Source organism: Danio aesculapii, chromosome 11 (genome assembly GCF_903798145.1).
Source record: "Danio aesculapii chromosome 11, fDanAes4.1, whole genome shotgun sequence".
NCBI lineage: Eukaryota > Metazoa > Chordata > Actinopteri > Cypriniformes > Danionidae > Danio > Danio aesculapii.
In genome coordinates this window covers 26200188-26220695 of record NC_079445.1, presented here as the reverse complement: position 1 = coordinate 26220695, position 20508 = coordinate 26200188, and the positions used below count along the sequence as shown (strand labels likewise).

General features: G+C 34.8%; 1 protein-coding gene across 5 annotated transcripts in view; it reads left to right on the top strand.

Moving 5' to 3' along the window:
* kaznb (kazrin, periplakin interacting protein b) overlaps positions 1 to 20508 on the top strand; it is a 370845-nt gene that overhangs the window by 333235 nt on the left and 17102 nt on the right. For 3 of the 5 annotated variants that reach the window (XM_056468005.1, XM_056468006.1, XM_056468007.1), the window contains 3 exons: positions 5528 to 5708; positions 7351 to 7484; positions 10512 to 10638. In XM_056468005.1, the coding sequence (XP_056323980.1) occupies positions 5528 to 5708; positions 7351 to 7484; positions 10512 to 10638 (442 nt within the window). Of the gene's footprint in view, positions 1 to 5527; positions 5709 to 7350; positions 7513 to 10511; positions 11049 to 20508 lie in introns of those variants that run through there. The other 2 variants (XM_056468008.1, XM_056468009.1) reach the window with 2 other exon arrangements.

Below are 20508 nucleotides of genomic sequence, written 5' to 3'. Positions count from 1 at the left end.
CTTTTTACATGTATTTTGATATTTATATATATAATTTAGTTAGATATACTTGTTATATATTTATTTGTATGTGCATGTGCATTTATATATACATAAATGCATAATAAATATACACTGTATACTAGGGCTGTGCGATTTGGGGAAAATATCTAATTGCGATTATTATTATTATTTTTTAAATTTATTATTATTTTTTTTTATTATTATCATTATTTTTTTTTTACAGATATTGAGATTTCGATTTGTGATTTAATTTTGTAGTCAAGCTTCAGCTCAATCTGTATCGTAGCTTCTTACTGCTAAAATGCAGTGAGCATTATGTAAAAAAAGGAACTTAAAAGATATTAACTTAAAGTAGCATCTCTGAAATTATTGTATCAAAATGTATAAATATATTTATACTTTTATACTATTTGTAATACAATTTTGTCCTTTAATACAAATAGTCAGATATATAAACTCAAGTACATGCACAAAACAACATGAGCATTTATAGCAAATAAACAAATATAAATATCCCACTCACTCACCGATGAGTGACGCTGATAAACAGCCGCGGCGATCACAGCTGATCGATGAGAAAACTCTCTCTGCAGACACGCACTTGTGTCTGTATCCAGAAGTATCGTTGTAACAGCCGAGAGGAGAGGAAACGTCACGCCAGCAGGTCAAATGGGCCACAATGAGAGCGAGAAATGAAGTTTATTTTCATTTTTCCCAATCGCAGTGAAATAGGGGCTTCTGCTGTAAGTGTCAGTGAAAGACTGTCCAGCAAACACAAACGCAGTGGAATTGTGCACCGTTTATATGTTTTTAAGTAGTTGAAGAGTTTTAATTACTTGATTAGCATAGTAAACTACGGCGACATAGCGCATATGAGATAAATGACGTCAGTACGTAATAAATAACCGGCTATGGTTATTACTGAACGATACCGAATTGTCTGCGTCTGCATCATTTTGACACCCCTACTTAGTTCCCCCTTGCATAGTTTGGTTGTGCAATTCTGATTGGGCAGAATGAAAGTGTGCTCACTCAATTGGCTAGTAAGATGGCAGTCGCGCATTTGCTCTGAGCGGGAGAAGTTACATAATATATTTTTCATATGGCAGCCTTTTGCGATTAGATAATCGCAACATTTCAAATAGCAATTCGATTAATCGCACAACCCTACTGTATACCCAAACTGATTATGTGAACATAAACAGCACTAACTGTGTCTGCTAATGTTGGGGGTGAATTGTCGTATTTGAAATTTTATTTATTTTTTAGCTCAAGTCAAATCTTTTTGGCTTGTCAATGCCGTCATTTCCATTGTGTAATGTCAGATTGTGAGCCGCGATTTAAGTTGTAAGACGCTCAATCTGTGCAATGGGCTAATTAACCAATTCACTAATAGCTGTGCAAAAAGCATCCTAGGGCATTTTTGCGCTTTCAAGTGGACAGATTTTTTTTAAACCATGCATCTGTTGTGGGAGAGATTTTTTTTAAACAGAGGTCAAACTGTTTACCAGAAATACCTGTGTACATTCACCATTTCTGTTTACTCGTTGTAACTGCTATTTGCAATAACTTCATATTCAGTTTAAGTCAACTAATACTTTGAAAAGTCTCTGATTTTCATTTCTGAATGTGCTTGTTAGCATGCTAATGTGGCTAAAGTTAGCTTTGTCTCTGACTTCATTCACAGAGACAAGAGCTATTCATGATAGACTCATTTTAAAAATGTTCACCCTTAGTATAATTCATAAACACATATTTATTATAGTCAGAAAACTAAATTAAGTTTTCTGTGAAGTTAACATTAAAGGCCAGTACGTCAAAATAGACCCGTAGAATGCTAGTCAATTATTTTAATCAACTTTTCTCAAGCAATCATTCATTCATAAACCTTTCAGAAACATCCTGGTTCAGTCTTTATTGTCTGACTCTGGTTTAAATGTGAGGCTTTAATCCTCTAACATTTTGGCTGTGTGAGATTGACTTGTTTTGTTTCTGGAGTGTCAGAATAGTGTAAAGGCTCCACCCCCTTTTGGAAAACTGTAGCTCATTTGCATTTAAAGCAGGGGTGTCCTAACTCAGTTCTGGAGGGCCGGTGTCTTGAATAGTTTAGCTCCAACTTCCTTCAACACACCTCCCTGGAGGTTCCTAGTATACCTAAAAAGAGCTTGATTAACTGGTTCAGGTGTGTTTAATTAAGATTGGACCTAAAATATTCAGGACATTGGCCCTCCAGGACTGAGATTGGACACCCCTGTTTTAAAGGGTCACACTCAAAACTAGTATGTTTTTGCTCACACCCAAATAAGGACAAATTTGACAAGCTATAATTAATAATCTGTGGGCTATTTTGAGCTGAAATTTCGCACACATTCTGGGAACACCACATCTTGTAAAATGGTGTATAATATGTCCTTATTAACCCATTCTCCACATGTCTTATCATTGGAGGCTCTCAAATGTCACCTCAGTGGCTTGGACTGCAGATAAATCAGCCTCAACATTCACCAGTTAAGATCCACAGATGGATCATGGGACTCCAGCTGATCTGCATTATGCAATTTTACATTTTGCTGGATTGGCATTGGGATGTGCAAACATGCGTATGGACACACGCAGTCACTCAAAACTCCCCATGAAGAGGCACATGGCTGTCGACAGTGCAGTAATGGCATCATTACTCACTTCATCTGCCTAATCTGTTGTGCCTGTGTGCCCCACCATTACTACACGCACGCACGCAAAGTATCTCAAGCGAACTAATGATTTCACTCCCACTGAGATAGTGAGATCCACTGTTTTTTCCCCCTTGCAATCAGAGGGGCTAGATTTTTTTACTTGTACAACTGGATATTGAGATATGGGCAAAAAGTAAACTTTATTAATGTGCAGGGAGGTCCAATCTTTTCAGTTAAACCTGAGATAATTTGTTTGCTATGCAAATGTTTTGATTTTAACATTATTTTATTATTCAGTTTTAGCTTTATTGCAGTTTTAGATTAGTTTTTGTTTATTTGTGTTTATTTAGAAATTTTTTACTTTTATTTATACTTTTCTTTTAATAACATTTTTTTATTTATATTTATTTACTTTTATTTCAATGTGTTTAAAATCCGCATGAACTGGAAGTTGCTGAGATTTTTATTTTAGTATGTTAATGTACTTCCAAATGAAAATGAATATTGAGTTGGGGGCGTTTTTTTTTTTTTTTTTTGAGCATTACTACTAGGGGTGTGATGAGATGCTTACTTCATGAGATTGGGTTGGGATGAGATGAGACTTATATTCAATTATTAAAAATCACAAAATGCAAAACTATTTAAGTGCAGTTTTAAAATCAACTTGTAATGAATGTTTTTATTTCTATTTTAATGAATTATGCCATAAAGGACATGCAAACACTGCAAATAATTTGCTATAAACTCCACTAACTGGACAAACTCTGATGCGAGTATGGACTGAAAGGAGAGAGCTGATTTAATGGAATTTGATACCGCAAGCCGGTATGTGTGGCTGCAGTTGAAGCAGCCTTTGCTTTTAGACATGGCAACCTTTGAACTCCAGTGAAAAAAACAGTTACGTCACACCCGCCCAAGCAAACAAGTGACGTGCAACACCAAAACAGCTCGGGTTGCCAGGTGTGTGCAAAGCACTTGATTTGGGGTTCAAATACAATCCTGCCTCTAATCTTTAGTGCTAAATTTGTACTCGTGCTCCATCATAACATTACAACTCATGAAACAACTTTTCACCTCAACAAGAAATCCTGTCGCGATTGAGAAATCTCGTCACACCCCTAATTATTACTTCATAGCAAACAAACAGTATATTAGGAGTATGGTTAAGAAAATTGTGCTATCAAACTGACGTCAACAGAAAGAATGCAGAAGAAAATGATCAGACTTTGATTGAAGATTTACTTTAAGGTTAGCAAAACAATTGTTCTTTTTATTGAATTAACAAACAACAATGTGCGCTAGCAGAATGAACAAATTAAGCAACATGAACAATGTTATTTAGTTTATGCACAATAAATGCGGTCCTCCATGCATCATCTTTACATAGTTTTCTATACATTACTAAGCAATGTGATCAGATGCCAAATTGCAGCGCTGGTGTGCATATCCTCATAGAACAATTCTAAGAATTGTTTACAATTTGTTTACAATTCTAAACGATGCGCAGTGACCGGTGTCGACCCCTCCTCTCTTTACTTAACCCGTATGTACTCTTGGGGATGTTTTCATTCATTCTGAGGTGATTTTGTGTCTTAATTTGGCAATAAAGTTTTCTGTGTTTCAGCTAGTAGAATGGTTTTTGGTGACAAATCTTATTTCACACATATTTTGAGAAAATGCTTAGAATTAAAAAAAAAAAAAACTCAACAATACACTCTGGACACATTAACTACCCTTTTGATTTGTTAGGGATGAAAACATCCACTATATTAAACTGCTGTAAAATGCATCAGATTGATATATTTTTTGCATAAATCTGTTAATCAACCTCAGTCCTGATAAAAACTACTAAATTGTTTAGAAAATTACTGAATTTTAACTCTTTAATTGCCAAATTCATAAATGATGTCACTGATTTGATGAAAAGAACACACAAAATGGTGTATTTTCATTATAGAAAGTAATTGTGGACTGGATTTTTTTTTTTACCCTTTGTCAAAGTCTTGGACATGGTGTTGGTGGCTGTTCTTGCCCCATTGACTTCCATTATAACCGCATTTCTTTATTACAAAACCATGACACCATATAATCATGCATTTTGATTGTTGGTGGTTTACCCTGTTGGGAAGAGATTAAATTTGTCATTTATAGGTCTAGTTTCTGGATTTTATATGGAGTAGAACAGTAAATTAAAGTGTGTGTACTCTATGTCTGTCTGTGAGTGTGTGAGTTTGAGAGTGACCTTTGCACATTTACCTTGATGTGTCTTAGAAAATCAAAATATGCATCTCAGCTCTCAGAACTACATGAAGTAAATAAAAACAAAATTACTTTTTATATTGATAATAAATAATTTTGTGTGGTTTTTTTTTTTCACCAAATCAGTGACATAATTTCTGAATTTGGCAATTAAAGAGTTTAAATCCTGTAATTTTCTAAGCAATTTAGTAGTTTTGATCAGGACTGAGATTGATTAACAGATTTATACAAAAGAATTAAAAATATGTATCTAATGCATGATTACAGCAATTTAATTTAGTCAATGTTTTCATTATGAACAACAAAAGGGTAGTAAATTTGAACAGTGCACAAGGGTTAAAAAAATACTTAATTCTAAAAACATTTAAACAATGATCATGTGACTTTATAAGGCTGGTGGACATACTCACTATTTGTTAATGAAACCGATACATTAATAATATGATTTGTAATTTGTAGATCAACGCAACTTAGGTCTCAGAATTTTACATCCAATTGCATAAATCATCTTATGTACTATAACTATTTAACTATAATAACTATAATACATTATGTTGTGTTTGTGTGTCTTTACTGGTTTTTGGTAACAGGCGAAGCAGTCTCTGGCCACCCTCACTAAAGACGTGCCAAAGCGTCACTCTCTTGCAATGCCATCAGAGCCGGTGGTCAACGGCAGTCAGGAGTGGGTGATGCAGGCAGACCTTCCTCTCACTGCGGCCATCAGACAGAGCCAACAAACCCTGTACCACTCGCACCCTGCAGACAGGCAAGGTACTGGCCTTCAAAAAACTCCATACACACTCAATATCACCTTTTAAACAAGTGGTTCTCAACCTACTTGCTACATCTGGACTACTAGGGGAAACCAAATATTTATGGGTTGTTGGTGTTAATATTAAAGCTTGTTGAATTCACTGTAGTTACAATTCAAAAGGTTAAATGTAAATGCTAAGAGGAATTATATAAATTGAAGTATGCATTAATTATATTAATGTGTATATAAAAGAAATTAAAGGACGCCTTTGTCTGCTGTCTGATAAAATGCTTTGTGTACGCTAGTAACGGGGGAAACCGCTTCATATTTTATGTCATTTTATACCACTGTACTGTCAGAAAGTGGACTTATATTTTCATTAAAGGAATATTTCAAAGACACACTTACATTACCTCACCATTTACATTAAACTTTGATTAATTTCTTTCTCCTCTTCAACACGAGAGAAGATATTCTGAAGAATGTTGTAAACCAGCTGCCAGCCACTGACAACCATAGTAGCAACAAAAAATGGATGTCAATGGCTGCTGCTTTCCGGCATTCTTCAAAATATCTACTTTTGTTTTCAACAGAACAAAGAAACTCAAAAATTATTACTTTATTATTGGGTGAGCTATTCCTTTAAGACTGTCTACACATAGATTGGTATTTTAAAATCTTTTATTTTTATTTTTGTTGTATGTGTGCACAAAAGTATTCGCGTAACTGGATAAAATGTATGTTGTTTAAATAAATGCACACACACATACATGAATATATATGTACATATTTTATTTACATATATTTTAGTATTTACATATCATTTTGTTAGATATACACTCACTGGCCACTTTATTAGGTACACTTACTAGTACCGGGTTGGACCCCCTTTTGTCTTCATAACTGCCTTAAACCTTCGTGGCATAGATTCAAGGTTCTGGAAATATTCCTCAGAGATTTTGATCCATATTGACATGATGGCATCATGCAGTTGCTGTGGATTTGTCGGCTGCACATCCATGATGCGAATCTCCCGTTCCACCACATCCCAAAGGTGCCACAATTGGATTGAGATCTGGTGACTATGGAGGCCATGTAACTAGTGGTTATTTGAGTTACTGTTGTCTTTCTATCAGCTCAAACCAGTCTGGCCATTCCCCTCTGACCTCTGTCATCAACAAGACATTTGCGCCCAAAGAACTGCCGCTCACTGGATATTTTCTGTTTTTCGTATCATTCTCTGTTAACCCTAGACATTGTTGTGTGTGAAAATCCCAGTAGATCAGCAGTTTCTGAAATACTAACAACTATGCCATGTTCAAAGTTCAAAGTTTGAACTGCAGAAGATCATCTTGACCATGTCTACATGTCTAAATCCATTGAGTTGCTGCCAGTTCAACAGGTGTAAAGTGGCCGGTGTATATATGTATGTCTGTGTGTATTTACATATACATAATAAATATACACTGTATACCCAGAATTATTATGTGAACATAAACCTCAAATAAATATGCAATTAATTACAATTAACAGTACTAACTGTCTGCTAATGTTGGTTTGGGGGGGGGGGTGTCATTAAGTAATTTAAATATAAAAATAGGGTTATACTGGGAAAAAAATGTTGGGAACCCACTCTCACAGCAGTCTTGTATTGTGCAGCTGCTTTGAGGATCAGCCCCTGTCACTCGCGTCAGCCCTCCATCATCTCGGACGCTTCGGCTGCTGACGGCGACCGCTCGTCCACCCCAAGCGACATCAACTCGCCCCGCCACAGGACTCACTCTCTCTGCAATGTAAGAGCTGCCTGGCACCCCCGACCAAGTAATCAGCCTTCCCAACTTGTTTTTATCTCCACCTTCACTCTTCTCAAATATTCAGTCCCTGCGCTGCTCATTAGCATGGCTTCAGGGGCTTGATGGAGGGTTATGCTGATAAATAAATAAATAACTAAAATACTGTTTGGAGCTTTTGAGGATTGTGTTCATGCTCCATAAGACTGAACCAGATGGGTAGTTTTGAGCACATTTTGGCCTAAAAAAATCGAATGTTATTAAAGTATTGTTTATATACAGGTTTGAAATTGAAATATATTGAAAAATATTTTATTTAATTTTAATTAAGTGTTAAAATTAAAATTGTATTACTTTAGCTCAGTTATTTCCCAAAGCAATGTTTATCTTTTTAAGCAAAATTTTTAAGCTTAACGTGTTCAATGAAAATGTTCTTATTAATTACTCACCCTCGTGTTGTTCCAAACCTCTGAGACCTTTGTTAATCTTCAGAACACAATTTAAAATATTGTAGGTGAAGTCGTAGAGCTCTCTAAACCTCCATAGGCAGCAAGCTTCCCAACTCCTTCAAAGTTCAGAAAAAGAAATATATCCTCAAAACAGACTATTTGCCTTCAGCGGTTCAGTCAGAACATTATAAAGCTACAGGAATACTTTATGAGCACATAAAATGTGAATAATTATTTTATTTAAGTTTCTTCTCCTCAGTGTTAATATGGTGCACATTCACAAGATTGCTGTGGTCTTGTGTCGTGCTTCATCATGCCTCTTTTTAAACAGAGGACGTTGCGCATGGGTATCCGCAATATACATGTAAATCAGTGTACAGTACTCTCTTGAACATGCGCAAAATACTGACACTGAGGGAAAAATTCTTTTTTTTTGTTTTATGTGCGCACTAAAGTATTCTCATAGCTTGATATTATTCCAACTAAACCACTGAAGACACCTTTTAGGATGTTTCGAGTTACTCCCTGGACTTTGAGTTTGAGTTGAGACCATTGCTGTATAAATGAGGGAGCTCTCATATTTCACCCAAAATATCTAAAGTATTCTGAAGACGAACAAAGATCTCAGGGGCTTTTAACAACATGTAATGCAACATTGTAATAACATAACTTTCATTTTTTGAGTGAACTAAATATTGTCATGCCTGAATTAGGCATAAATATTTACATTAGATGTTGCCTACGCTATTGTTGTCTATTGGAAGGAATGCATCAATAAAGCTGCCATTTGAAATGAAATGAATGTGAAACCAAGATGCAGTGGAGGACTAGCCGTCCAGAGCCTGAGATATATACTCATATTTACATATATCTATGATCGGGAGTTTTCCCGGTGGTCAGTATGCAAATATTTTTATAAATTACAAAATCATAATTTTACATCACTTTTCTATATCGATGGATAAGTAACCACACTGACATTGTCGACAAAGAGCGTGTGTTTGTGTGCATGGAAATGTATTATCCCCCCTCCCTGTTAAATTTGGTTTAATCTGTATATCCTGAAACACACCCCCTCTCCTGCTTTCACTTCTCATTCTAATGGAGGGAGTGATTCGTTTGTGAATGAATCTCCGTTATGAACGACTCATTCACTTAGCTGACAATGATACAAGTTTCTAGCACAGCAGCATCTTGCTGTCATATTTCATTTACATTGTTTGTTGATTTTATTCAGCTAGCATAAGCCTAGTATTTAGTGCAAGTTGGTGCTACTTTTCCTAATGGTCAGTGCAGTAAGAGACTAATCAGTATTGTTTAGCACAAAAGTTTGTAACATAAAAAAACATAAAAAACTAGTGCAGCTAATTGACATTTATCCTGGGAGCACTAGTAGACAAATGTGGCGGCTCTATTGATGCATGCTCAGGGTCAGTATGCGATATCTAATGTATATATCTATGTGTATTGGGTATGACTTGCATATTAATAGGTTGTAGTGTCCAGGCTGGTTCAGCTGATCAGTTTGCAATTAGTAAAGGGGTTTTCATAATGGTCTGGCTGAAAGACCAGCTTAAACAAGGCTGGACCAGCAAACTGGTTCAGACTGGTCTCAGCAGAGAGCCTGTAGCAGTTTGCTCCTCTTCCGGCCTGCCTGTGCCAGTTTGTTATGCTCATTGCTGGTTTTATTGGGCTTTGGAGTGCTTAGGCTGAGAGACCAGTTTAAAAACATAGGCAGTTGCCAAAATATCTAGAAGCCTATACTGGCTTCTATGCAAAGGCAAAGCGCAGTACCTACATACTTGGTCAAAACTGAGTTTGGCCTAAAATGAGCTTTGTGACATCTGTTCTGGCATGTGGCAAAGTCTACTGGTTCAGTCGTGTCCTGCTTCAGAAAAGGAAATCACTGATCTACCCACAACATGACTGGCTAGTGTAAAAAAAACAACAACTTTAAAGTGTAATGTGTGTAGTTAATGCATTTTATTTTTGTATGGCAGCATACTTGTTTGCCGGTCTCACAGCCGGGTTGTGCTGGTCTGTTCTGTTGGATAGTTTAAATGGATTTTGGTCCTTCAAATCAGTTAAGACCAACAAATTAGATTGTACTAGTTTTAGCATGAAGCATGTACTGCTTTGCTCCTCTTCCAGCCTGGTTTTGCTGATCTGCCTGTTAGATTTATGTTTTTTGGGGGGCATAAAATACAAAATCATTCTAACACACGCAAAAAAAAAAAAAATCATACTAACCAGAAATGAATCCAGCTCATTGAACAGACCTCAGTCATCATACTGAGCATTATTATTTCTGTCTCTCTTATTTCTGCGAGTGCTCCATTTGTACTTTTTTAATAATACAGTTATAAAGCAGGGACAGCTTTAGTATAGCAAACAAATATGAAAAAGCATAAAGCGTTTGAACCCCTGAAGCGGTGCTAATGAGCGAGAGCAGATATTCCTGAAATTTCTGATGTAACCACACGACTGACCTGCCCCCGTATGTCCACCATTATTTTTCTATTCTCTCTTCTCCTTCCTCTCTCGCTGTCTCTGTTTCTGCCCTTTCTTCTTCTTGCTTCAGTCCATGGAGGACCTCGAGGACCAGAAGCGTAAGAAGAAGAAGGAGAAGATGAGTCTCGGCTCACTTTCTCGAGTGTTTGCCCGGGGAAAATCTCAGCGCAAGTCCTTGGATCCGGGCCTGTTTGATGGTACTTCCACCCCTGATTACTATATAGAGGAGGATGCTGACTGGTGATAATGTTATGGTGTGAGCGTTTAGCTGTGTGCGTGTGCGCGTGCGTGTGGACGTATGCCTGAAAATGTATGAGTTAAAGTGTGTGAGTGTGCACAAGCGTTTGTGTGTGCCTTCAAATGTAATCCCAGTGAAAATACAGGAAAGAGGAAGAACTTCTGCCTCCTTGAAATGTACATAACGACACTTAAAAGAAACATCTATGTAAATGAAATATATATTTATATATGTATGCATATGTACATATGTTTACATTCATATAAATATATACATGGGATCATTTGCGTGTGAATATGTCTATGCTGTTATTATAATGCTTTATTTGTGGTAATATATGTCTCTTTTTTTATAAACTGGAAACTTGAATTACTGCTGAGCATTTGTAAATAGGAACTCTTGTGCACCTTGTGTTTGCTGATGTCTTCATGTGGAATGCTTCTTTTTCATGACTGCTTTTACCATGAACCCAAGAGCTCCAGGCTGTCTCCATACACCACAGTGCGAGGTCCATCTGAAAGATTCAAAGGTGCACTCAGTCATTTGAGGACAACAAACATGATCGCATGTAGGGCGATTTGGAGAAAAAATCTAGTTGCGATTTATCTGATCAAAATTGCGATGTGCGATTTAAAATGTGATTTACTACTGTTGATGTGGTGGTTTTAACAGCACCAAAGAAAGACCAAGCATAATCACAAAGTACGATGCACAGTGCTACTGTTTATTTAAAACCTCTTAAACGGGACCATGAAAGGAACATTCAAAAAGTAACTCATGTAAACACCTTAATCATATTATTGTCTTATTTAGATTAAAGCAAATCATTTGATTACTGAAGTCCATCTTAACATAGTCACTGTTGCAATTTTTTTCCAATAAAGTTGTCAGTTGTTATGACAACTTAAGAAAAGAACCACAGTATTCTAAATTCAATTAAATGAATTAGATATAAAATCTTATATATAAAGACAAATAAAACCTTTAAAATATTTTTCACATTGTTCAGGATAATGTGCTTACGAACTGTCCAAAACAATTTGCATGTTACTATATTTGATAGTGCATTGAAATAATCACAGCTTTTGCGATTTGAAAATTGCACCCTTTCAAATTGAGATTTCGGTTTAGAAATGGTTAATCTTGCAGGCATAACCATATGAAATCCCTGATTTATTTGGGCCATGTTGAAATCACATGACCATATCGGTATCAGCCAATAAATACTCATTTTCAATGCTATCACTATCACAAACTTTCACAAAGTTTCACAAACTAATTTCGAGAGGAGCACGTGATATGATTCATCACTGCTGGTAACTCATCTGATTATTCCAAACTCACTATAAATAGCCCATCTAGCATTACTCCCTTATCTTCATTTTTTTGAAGAATTCCCCCATCACCCCCATCTCCCTCTTTTCCTTCTTTACCAGGGGGAGCTCTTGAGAACTACCTGATCTCGTACCCCCTACATGCTCATTGTCTAGATGGGAACCCTGGCTTAATTATCTCTAAGCTCAGGGTTCTCTGCCAAGACAGTATACCAAACCTGCTATTATTATCAAGCGATATCTAAGTTTGAACGCTTGAAATGATAATTTCCTTCAGTATATTTGCTTTTATCAACATTATTATCGGTTTTCAGCAACCAAATATACAGATTCTCTGTACCAAAAATAGCTTTGTAAGCCTAATCAAATCACAATGTGGACCAGCAGTGATTGTAAACAACTTTCATGATTTCAATTCATTAAACAAACATTTGTAATACTTTTATTTATAAACATTCAAATTTCAAGCCAGGCTCATTCTGAAAACGTACAGCTATATATATTTCTGGAGAGTGCCAAATACGTCCCAGGAGCTACATTTTTTTGCAGTTTTTTTTTCACAAATCCACCAGAGGGCGCTGTGAGCGCTTTTTCAGATCTCCGATTTTTCTCAATTCTTCTCACCTTCTGTTCTCGCATAACTCCACCAGAGGCTGCTGTTGACTGACTGACAGACCAATTGACTGACCCAAACTCCTCCTTCCCTAAACCCAACCAACAGTGTTTTCAAAAGCACCGATTGACCCGAACACCCACTTCCCTAAACCCAATTTAAAAAGCAATCCAGAAAAAAAAGCCCTGATTTTTACCACATTTTTCAGATTTTACCATGTTCACACCCTGTTATTTACTTGTTTATTTTATTTTTTGGCTTTCTGGAACCGTTCTTCGCCAGACTCAAACCCCGTCGGCCTGTTCCACTCCTCTCTGCTTTTCAAGTCTGCCGACGTACACGGTAAACATGTGCATATGACAAACTAGTGTCAGCGGAAAATCCATCGATATGGATGTAAGCAGTCTGCTGGTAAGTGCAAAAAGGAACGGCCTCATACTGCCCCATTACGTTCATTTTAAAAGATGAAATGCAGACATACGTACATCTGGCTACATAATTCGCAATCTCCAGAAATGTATGTAGGGGTATGTTTTCAGAATGAGCCCATGTTGTCAAAATTTCATGCACAAAATTTATGAACGGAATTTAGTGGGAAGAATGTAACTATATGACTAACTAATATTACTTATTTTATTTCGCCAACCTAACATATTTATTATTAAAATATGTTTAGGTTAACAAAAAAAAAAAATGACTGAGTGCACTTTTAATGTTTAACATTAGGATCTGCTTAGTGACATCCAGATCAGATGGTTTTCTAAATGATGTTTGCCTTAGCTGTTTACCGCGGTAATCAAATCACAGAGGAACGTCTGCATGACGGTGCAGTCACATTAGCGGAACTTCTGCCAGATTTTGCGGATCCATCTGCGCTAGTTTAGCGATTTATAAAGCACAACCTACAAAAATATATTTCAAATCAAACAGTTTTCTGTCGTTGAATTTGTGCGACCAACTTTATCACTTCCACTCAAAACTCCTGAACGCATGAATTTCATCCGCTAAATTTGGCAAAGCACTGCTAAATATGGTCGCACGTTAGCTGATGAAATTTTGTATGTTTACCTCAGAGTTACACTCAGCTGCCAAACCAGGACAACGATCATTTGACAGCAGTTTTTTATTACGCATTATAACGCACTTCTTGCAAGGCTGCACCAAGGATCGTTTAATTTTGACAAATGTGAACTGAAAACCTTCCACAAGCTACTTTATAGTCAGGAAAGACGGCATAAATCATATCGTAGGTCATTTAGTTCCATTACGATGATAGATTGCAAAGAAAACATAAAGTAATTCAGTTAAAATTGGACTGAAGTTACAGTACGTATTAGTCTGGCCTTGTCCGAGCTATTATTTTGTGCGGTCCAAAGTGACTGCCCCTATTTGCTAAAAGACATGTAGCATTATTTATTAGACTGTTTCCATTTTGAAAGAATCTTACATTTTATAGCCTCTAAGGAATATGTTTGATTTTTTTAGTGACATCGGTGAAGTTTGTTTCCGCACAGATCTGGAATGTACTCAAACCAGGTGCCGACCTTACATCAACAAAGTGCCAAAAGGTCATAGTGCAGCTTGCAGATCACAAGAAAACACCTAGGAATATTTTCATGAATTATTTTCTCCTTTTTCACAAGTGTGCAAACAGACTGTCTGTAAAAACTCATAACACACCCTGCTTCCATAACATTCTTTTCCATTAATGTTGAACCCAGTGATGTCATGACTCCCGTCTGGCTGCCATATCACATATTTCTTTACGTTTCAAGCTTTCCTTTGCATCTTGGTGGCACTGAATTTATTTTGTTTTTATTTTCTGGATCTTTTAAATTAAACTGAACTTCGTGTCACTCTAATGAGTTTATGTTGTAAGGTTTGTAAAGTAGAATATGTCAGATAAGAGTAAATCTATTAAAGAACTTTATTTAAAGATTAGGAAAGAGGTCATTTCAATATCTTTGAATTTACAAGCAGACTGACATTCAAAAGACAAAAAGCGACAAGTAAATCTTATTTTAAAAATAAAAACACATAACCCAACATCCATGTGCCTTTCTTCTTGACCCTGTGTGTGTGTTTGTGTGCGAGTTTTCCTCTTAACCCTCTTGTTCTGGGGTTTGCCGTGGTTTGGGGCGACCCTGCTGTGCTCTTCATTTGTAATGACCCACCATCTGTGTTAACACGTGTCCTAACATTGTCTTTCCTCAGTGGATGAGAATGCCCCAAACTACTACATTCATAACTCATATGAATATGTCGACTGGAACAAGTCTATCATGTACACTGTTATCCAAAACATGAGCACGGTCATGAGCACCTCTCCCTGAAACATCATCTCATGACCGATTTTTATTTTTTATTTTAGGGGTTAGTTCACATCAGAACCAGAATTCTGTCAACTGCTCACCCTTATGTCCTTATAAATCTGACCATTTGTAGGGGCAAACACTGATTAACCCTTTCTTTCCAGCACAGGTCTTATGTTTTAGCTTTATTTTTAATGCACTGACTTAAGAAAAATCTGATTTGTCATTGTTGAACACTAGTAGTAGACTTCTGTCATTTGAAAATAGCCTTATCGAGTCGTAGCCAATCATGTCATAGTATGTTTTGGAAAAAAGATCATCCAGTTACATTTCTATATTGATCAAGTTGCATTTAGTGATGGTAGGACAGCCAGTTCCAAAAAAAAAAAAACATGAATTATCATGTGTACAGTGTAAACGATAAATTATATATACATATTTCATGATTCACTGGTTTATTTACAGTTATGAATTGTATTATGGGACCTTGATCTCTGCTTGGTTGACTTTTGATATGGAAAATTCAACTGTGCTGTTTAATAAAGTGACTTTTTTTGACGTTTAGTAGTTTTAAACAATATTATATAAAGGTGTAGTAGGTAATCTGTCAAAATGCTATCCGTTAGCATAATATTTTTGAAAACACAGTCCCTCCCCTTGCCGTCCAAAGCCACGCCTCCTGAAATCACATTATAGTACTTAATAATTCAACAATTCTGAACGAAAACTGTATTATATCTAGCACATTTTCAATGCAGTTTCAATGCACAATTTTAAATGCAGATTTTAATTATTCAAAAAACATTTTAAGGTCAAAATTATTAGCCCCTTTAAGCTATATTTTTTGATAGTCTACAGAACAAAACATAATTTAACTATATATATATATATATATATATATATATATATATATATATATATATATATATATATATATATATATATATATAGCCTAATTACCCTAATCTGCCTAGTTAAACTAATTAATCTAGTTAAGCCTTTACATGTCACTTTAAGCTGTATAGAAGTGTCTTGAAAAATATCTAGTCAAATATTACTTACTCTCATCATGGCAAAGATAAAACAAGTCAGTTATTAGAAATGAGTTATTAAAACTATTATGTTTAGAAATGTGTTGAAAAAAAATCTTCTCTCCATTAAACAGAAATTGGGGGAAAAATAAACAGGGCTAATAATTCAGAGCGTCTATTAATTCTGACTTCAACTGTACATTATTGATGCTGTAAAAGGTACCTTACATCAATTTACAGAAGATTTGAGTGGCTGAACAACACCTCTGTGCCCATTTGTAAAGCAACACAATCTACATCAGCTTTGCGTGACTCAATCATTAATATTGGAATGTGAAGAGACTTTCAACCAGCACAACAATAAATGTTTCTGAAAACAGTAACCTACTGCACCTTTAAAAAATATTATATAGAAAATTAAGTCACAAAAAGTACTGGCAATTTATTACCTGGTTTTTGTACAGTAATTTACAACACCAATATAGACAATATATAATGTCAAACTAATAAATTGTCAAAAAAATCACTTTTCAACATCACAGTTTGTTGGAGATTAGATGAAGTTTCCTTAATGCAATTTAAAAGTAGCAATGAAAAAAAATCATGAAACACAAAATGCATATGTATGTACATATACAGTGGCCAGCATAAAGTCAAGGGGACCGGCCCCTCACAACACCTCTTCAAAAATCCAGGACTTTTTATTTTCACAATTATTATTGTAATTTATTTTATTTTTACAGTCTAGTTTAAAAGATTCAAAAATTAACTATTAACATGGCAAATAACAATAATATTATGTCAAAATACTGTATTTGCCACCTGTCCGATGCCCCTAACTATAAAAAAAATGCAAAAATGTATTATCCCAGCCAGTTTATTTTAATGAGGTGAAGATCATCAACTGATATTAATATTTTGAAAACTGAACTACATAGAAAATTTCTAAGTTTCCATTTCAGAAATCAGCCACCTTATCATAAATCAGAAATACATCCATATGAATTAAGCATTTTATTCCAAGTCCTCTGAATACCATGAACAAATTACAGTTTTATTCACATATAAATATTGATCAGCAAACTATAGTATTATGTATTAATATTAATTTATATAAATGTATTAATATGTTTATAGCATTATATCAGTATTAATAGTAAAATGTGGGGAGGGCCAATATTCTTGCTTCAAGCACAAGAACCAATTAGTTTTATTCATCCTCTACACTTTTGAGCCAATAGGGATTCTTCTCACTTGTCAAGTGCATCAGTTTTAATGGGCTAATGGCTAAGCAAACTACAGTATATATATATATATATATATATATATATATATATATATATATATATATATATATATATATATATATATATATATATATATATATATATATATAAACAGTCCTGATATTACTTTAAAGCTATATATTTTTCATCAGAAGACTTGGATTAAACGTTTGATAGATTTTTTTGAATCTCTTCAAGAAGCATGGCCTTGAAGCTTCGAGTGAACAGATTTTCAATGGACTTTCAAAGATCTCTCAGCTTTAATTAAAAATACCTCGATGTGTGTTCTGAAGATGAACTTTAGTCATACGGGTTTGAAACGACATGAGGGTGAGTAAATGATGGCAGAAATGTCATTCTGAGGTGAATAACCCTTCCATTAAGTGTCTATTTAAAAACTGCACATTTATAAGAATTTATATATTTAAATCTTAGAAAAGGCAGGTAATATAGGCCTACTTGAGAGCTTTCTATTTCCAGGATGATGATGATGGTGGGTGCTCGACAGTAAACTCGGATGGATTGGGTTTTTCCTTCTCATTACTTGAAATGGAAACAGATTGCGATCTCCATTAAAATCCATCTTTCGGATGTTTCGCACAAGGTCAAGGCTTTAGACGAGCGTTTCCTCTGAAGGTTGGAAATAGGTGTCCTCTGCCCTGGTCCCCATCAGATAATGAGTTTTATAGAGGTCATTTTTTCAGCTAATTAAAATCTGATGAACCTTTAAGAGGATGGAGATTCGGTCTGAACCCTGTGGGTGACTTTAGTCTTGTTTTAAACGGCCAGGACACACTTTCAGCATTAAAAGAGCTTTATAAGAAACTGAACTGAATGTAAAGTCTAAGAAGCAAATTCAATATTGGTAAAAAGTCATTTAAATGCAGCTGACAATCAAGCTTACTAGAAAAGACGTCACTGCAGCTGTTTAAGCTCGGTTATTGGGCGACACCTGCTGGTGTAGATCTCAAACTACAGATGTGAACTATTGAGCTTAACCAAATCTATCGACTGATTTTATGGTTAAACGTAGGGACTTTCAGTCTTATAAAGTAAAATCTTAAAGACGGCTATATAGCTTGTATAATGGGTCAATTTATAATATGAAACAATAATAGTCCAAATGGGTCTAAATGATTATAGAAATATTTAATTTCTGTTCATTTACATTGTTACATTTATTTATTTACACATTTATTGACTTATTTAGCATTTTTTCATTATTCACTTTAATCTGTTTGGATTGTTTGAGTCGTTAAATAAGTGATTTGTATTTATTGTTCTGTTTTTATCTTTGTTTTTATTATTTAATCATTTTTATTTAACATTACCGTGCAGCCAGTTTTAAAACAGCTGCTGTAATGAAATTTGCAAATATACAGAATGTATGTATGTATATATACTTCAATTGTATATATACTATTTATTTTCATTTGGATTTTAGGATTATTTCAATTGTAGGCTTTTTTTTGTTAAACATAAAATCATTTCACGTGCAAAAAATGCTTGTAGATTTTAGAAATTATTAAGCTGCGACAAGTTAACATAGTTAAAAGAAATTTTCATGGTGAAAGAAAAATTTCATGGTGATATATTATTATTATTATTATTATTATTATTATTATTATTTTATTATTATTTTAAAGTCAACGAGTGACTCATTTTTTGTATTCCTTATCTTTTTCATTAACTCTTTCATTTTATTTTCGGCTTAGTCCCTTTATTAATCTGGGGTCGCCACAGCAGAATGAACCGCCAATTTATCCAGCATGTGTTTTATGCAGCACATGCCCTTCCAGCTGCAACCTATCATTGGGAAACATCCATAAACACTCATTCACACATACACTACGGACACTTAGCTTACCCAATTCACCTATGGCGTATGTCTTTGGACTTGTGGGGGAAATCCGAGCATCCGGAGGAAACCCACACGAACATGGGGAGAACATGCAAACTCCACACAGAAATGCCAACTGAACCAGCCGAGGCTGAAACCAGTGACCTTCTTGCTGTGAGGTGATTGTGCTACCCACTGCGCCACCGCATCACCCCCTTCCTTATCTTTTTATGCTTCATATTTTAATTTTTTTATCTTGTTTATGTTGTTTTGATCATTTTGCTTTATATTTTAATTTCATTATTTATTTTAGCAATAAATACAAATATTTCCTTTTTACTAACATTTTTATTTCCAAATATCTTATTTCAGCTACTTAGGAAATATTTTGCTAAAATATTTTTTTGAAACTAAAATAAATGTTAAAAATACATATTTTTAATAGCCTTTGTTTCAGCTACACTACCGGTCAAAAGTTTGGGGTCAGTAGAGATTTTAAATGTTTTAAAATAAGCTTCTCCTGCTCACCAAGACTGCATTTATTTCATCAAAAATACAGTTCAAACTGTGAAATGTTCTTGCACTACACTCTCAGAAATAAAGGTACGCAAGCAGTCACTGGGGTGGTACCTTTCAAAAGGTACACATTTGTACTTACAGGGTCCACATTGGTACCTCAAAAGTATATATTAGTACCTAAAAAAAATTTAAAGGAACACTTTTGTACTTTTTAGGTACTAATATGTACCCTTGAGATATTAATCTGGACCTTTTAGGTACAAACTTGTATCTTTTGAAAAGGTACCACCGCAGTGACAGCTTGTGTACCTTTATTTCTGAGAGTGTATAAAATAACTGATCAAATGTAGTTTATTATTTAAATTAATGATTTATTCCAGTGATTTTAATGATGAATTTTCAGCTTCATTATTTCAGTCTTTGGTCACATTATCCTTTAAAATCACTCTAAAATTAATTATTATTGTTATTAATATTAATGGTAATAGTAATAAAAGCAATAATGACTAGAGTAATAATTTCATTTGAAACTACATACAATAAGAAAGCAGTTATTTAAAGTTTTAATGAATATTTAACAATTTAACATTGTTTTTTTACACTTAATAAATGCTGCCTTGATGAACAGAATAATTTTCTTTAAAGAAAAAACATGTAAAAAAAGAAACCTGACCCCAAACTTTTGACCTGTAATGTATCTTGTATATAGTGTATCCTTGTAGTCCATTCACTATATAACACAAAAAACCCTAATGTTTTTTTATAGCAAGCAAACAATGCTAGTACATATATAAACATAAAAACATACAATATACTCAATGCAAATTGATCACAGGAAGGGGAAGGAAGTAGAGTGGTTTCAGTATAGTGAAAGTCTGAGGTGGTGAACATGGA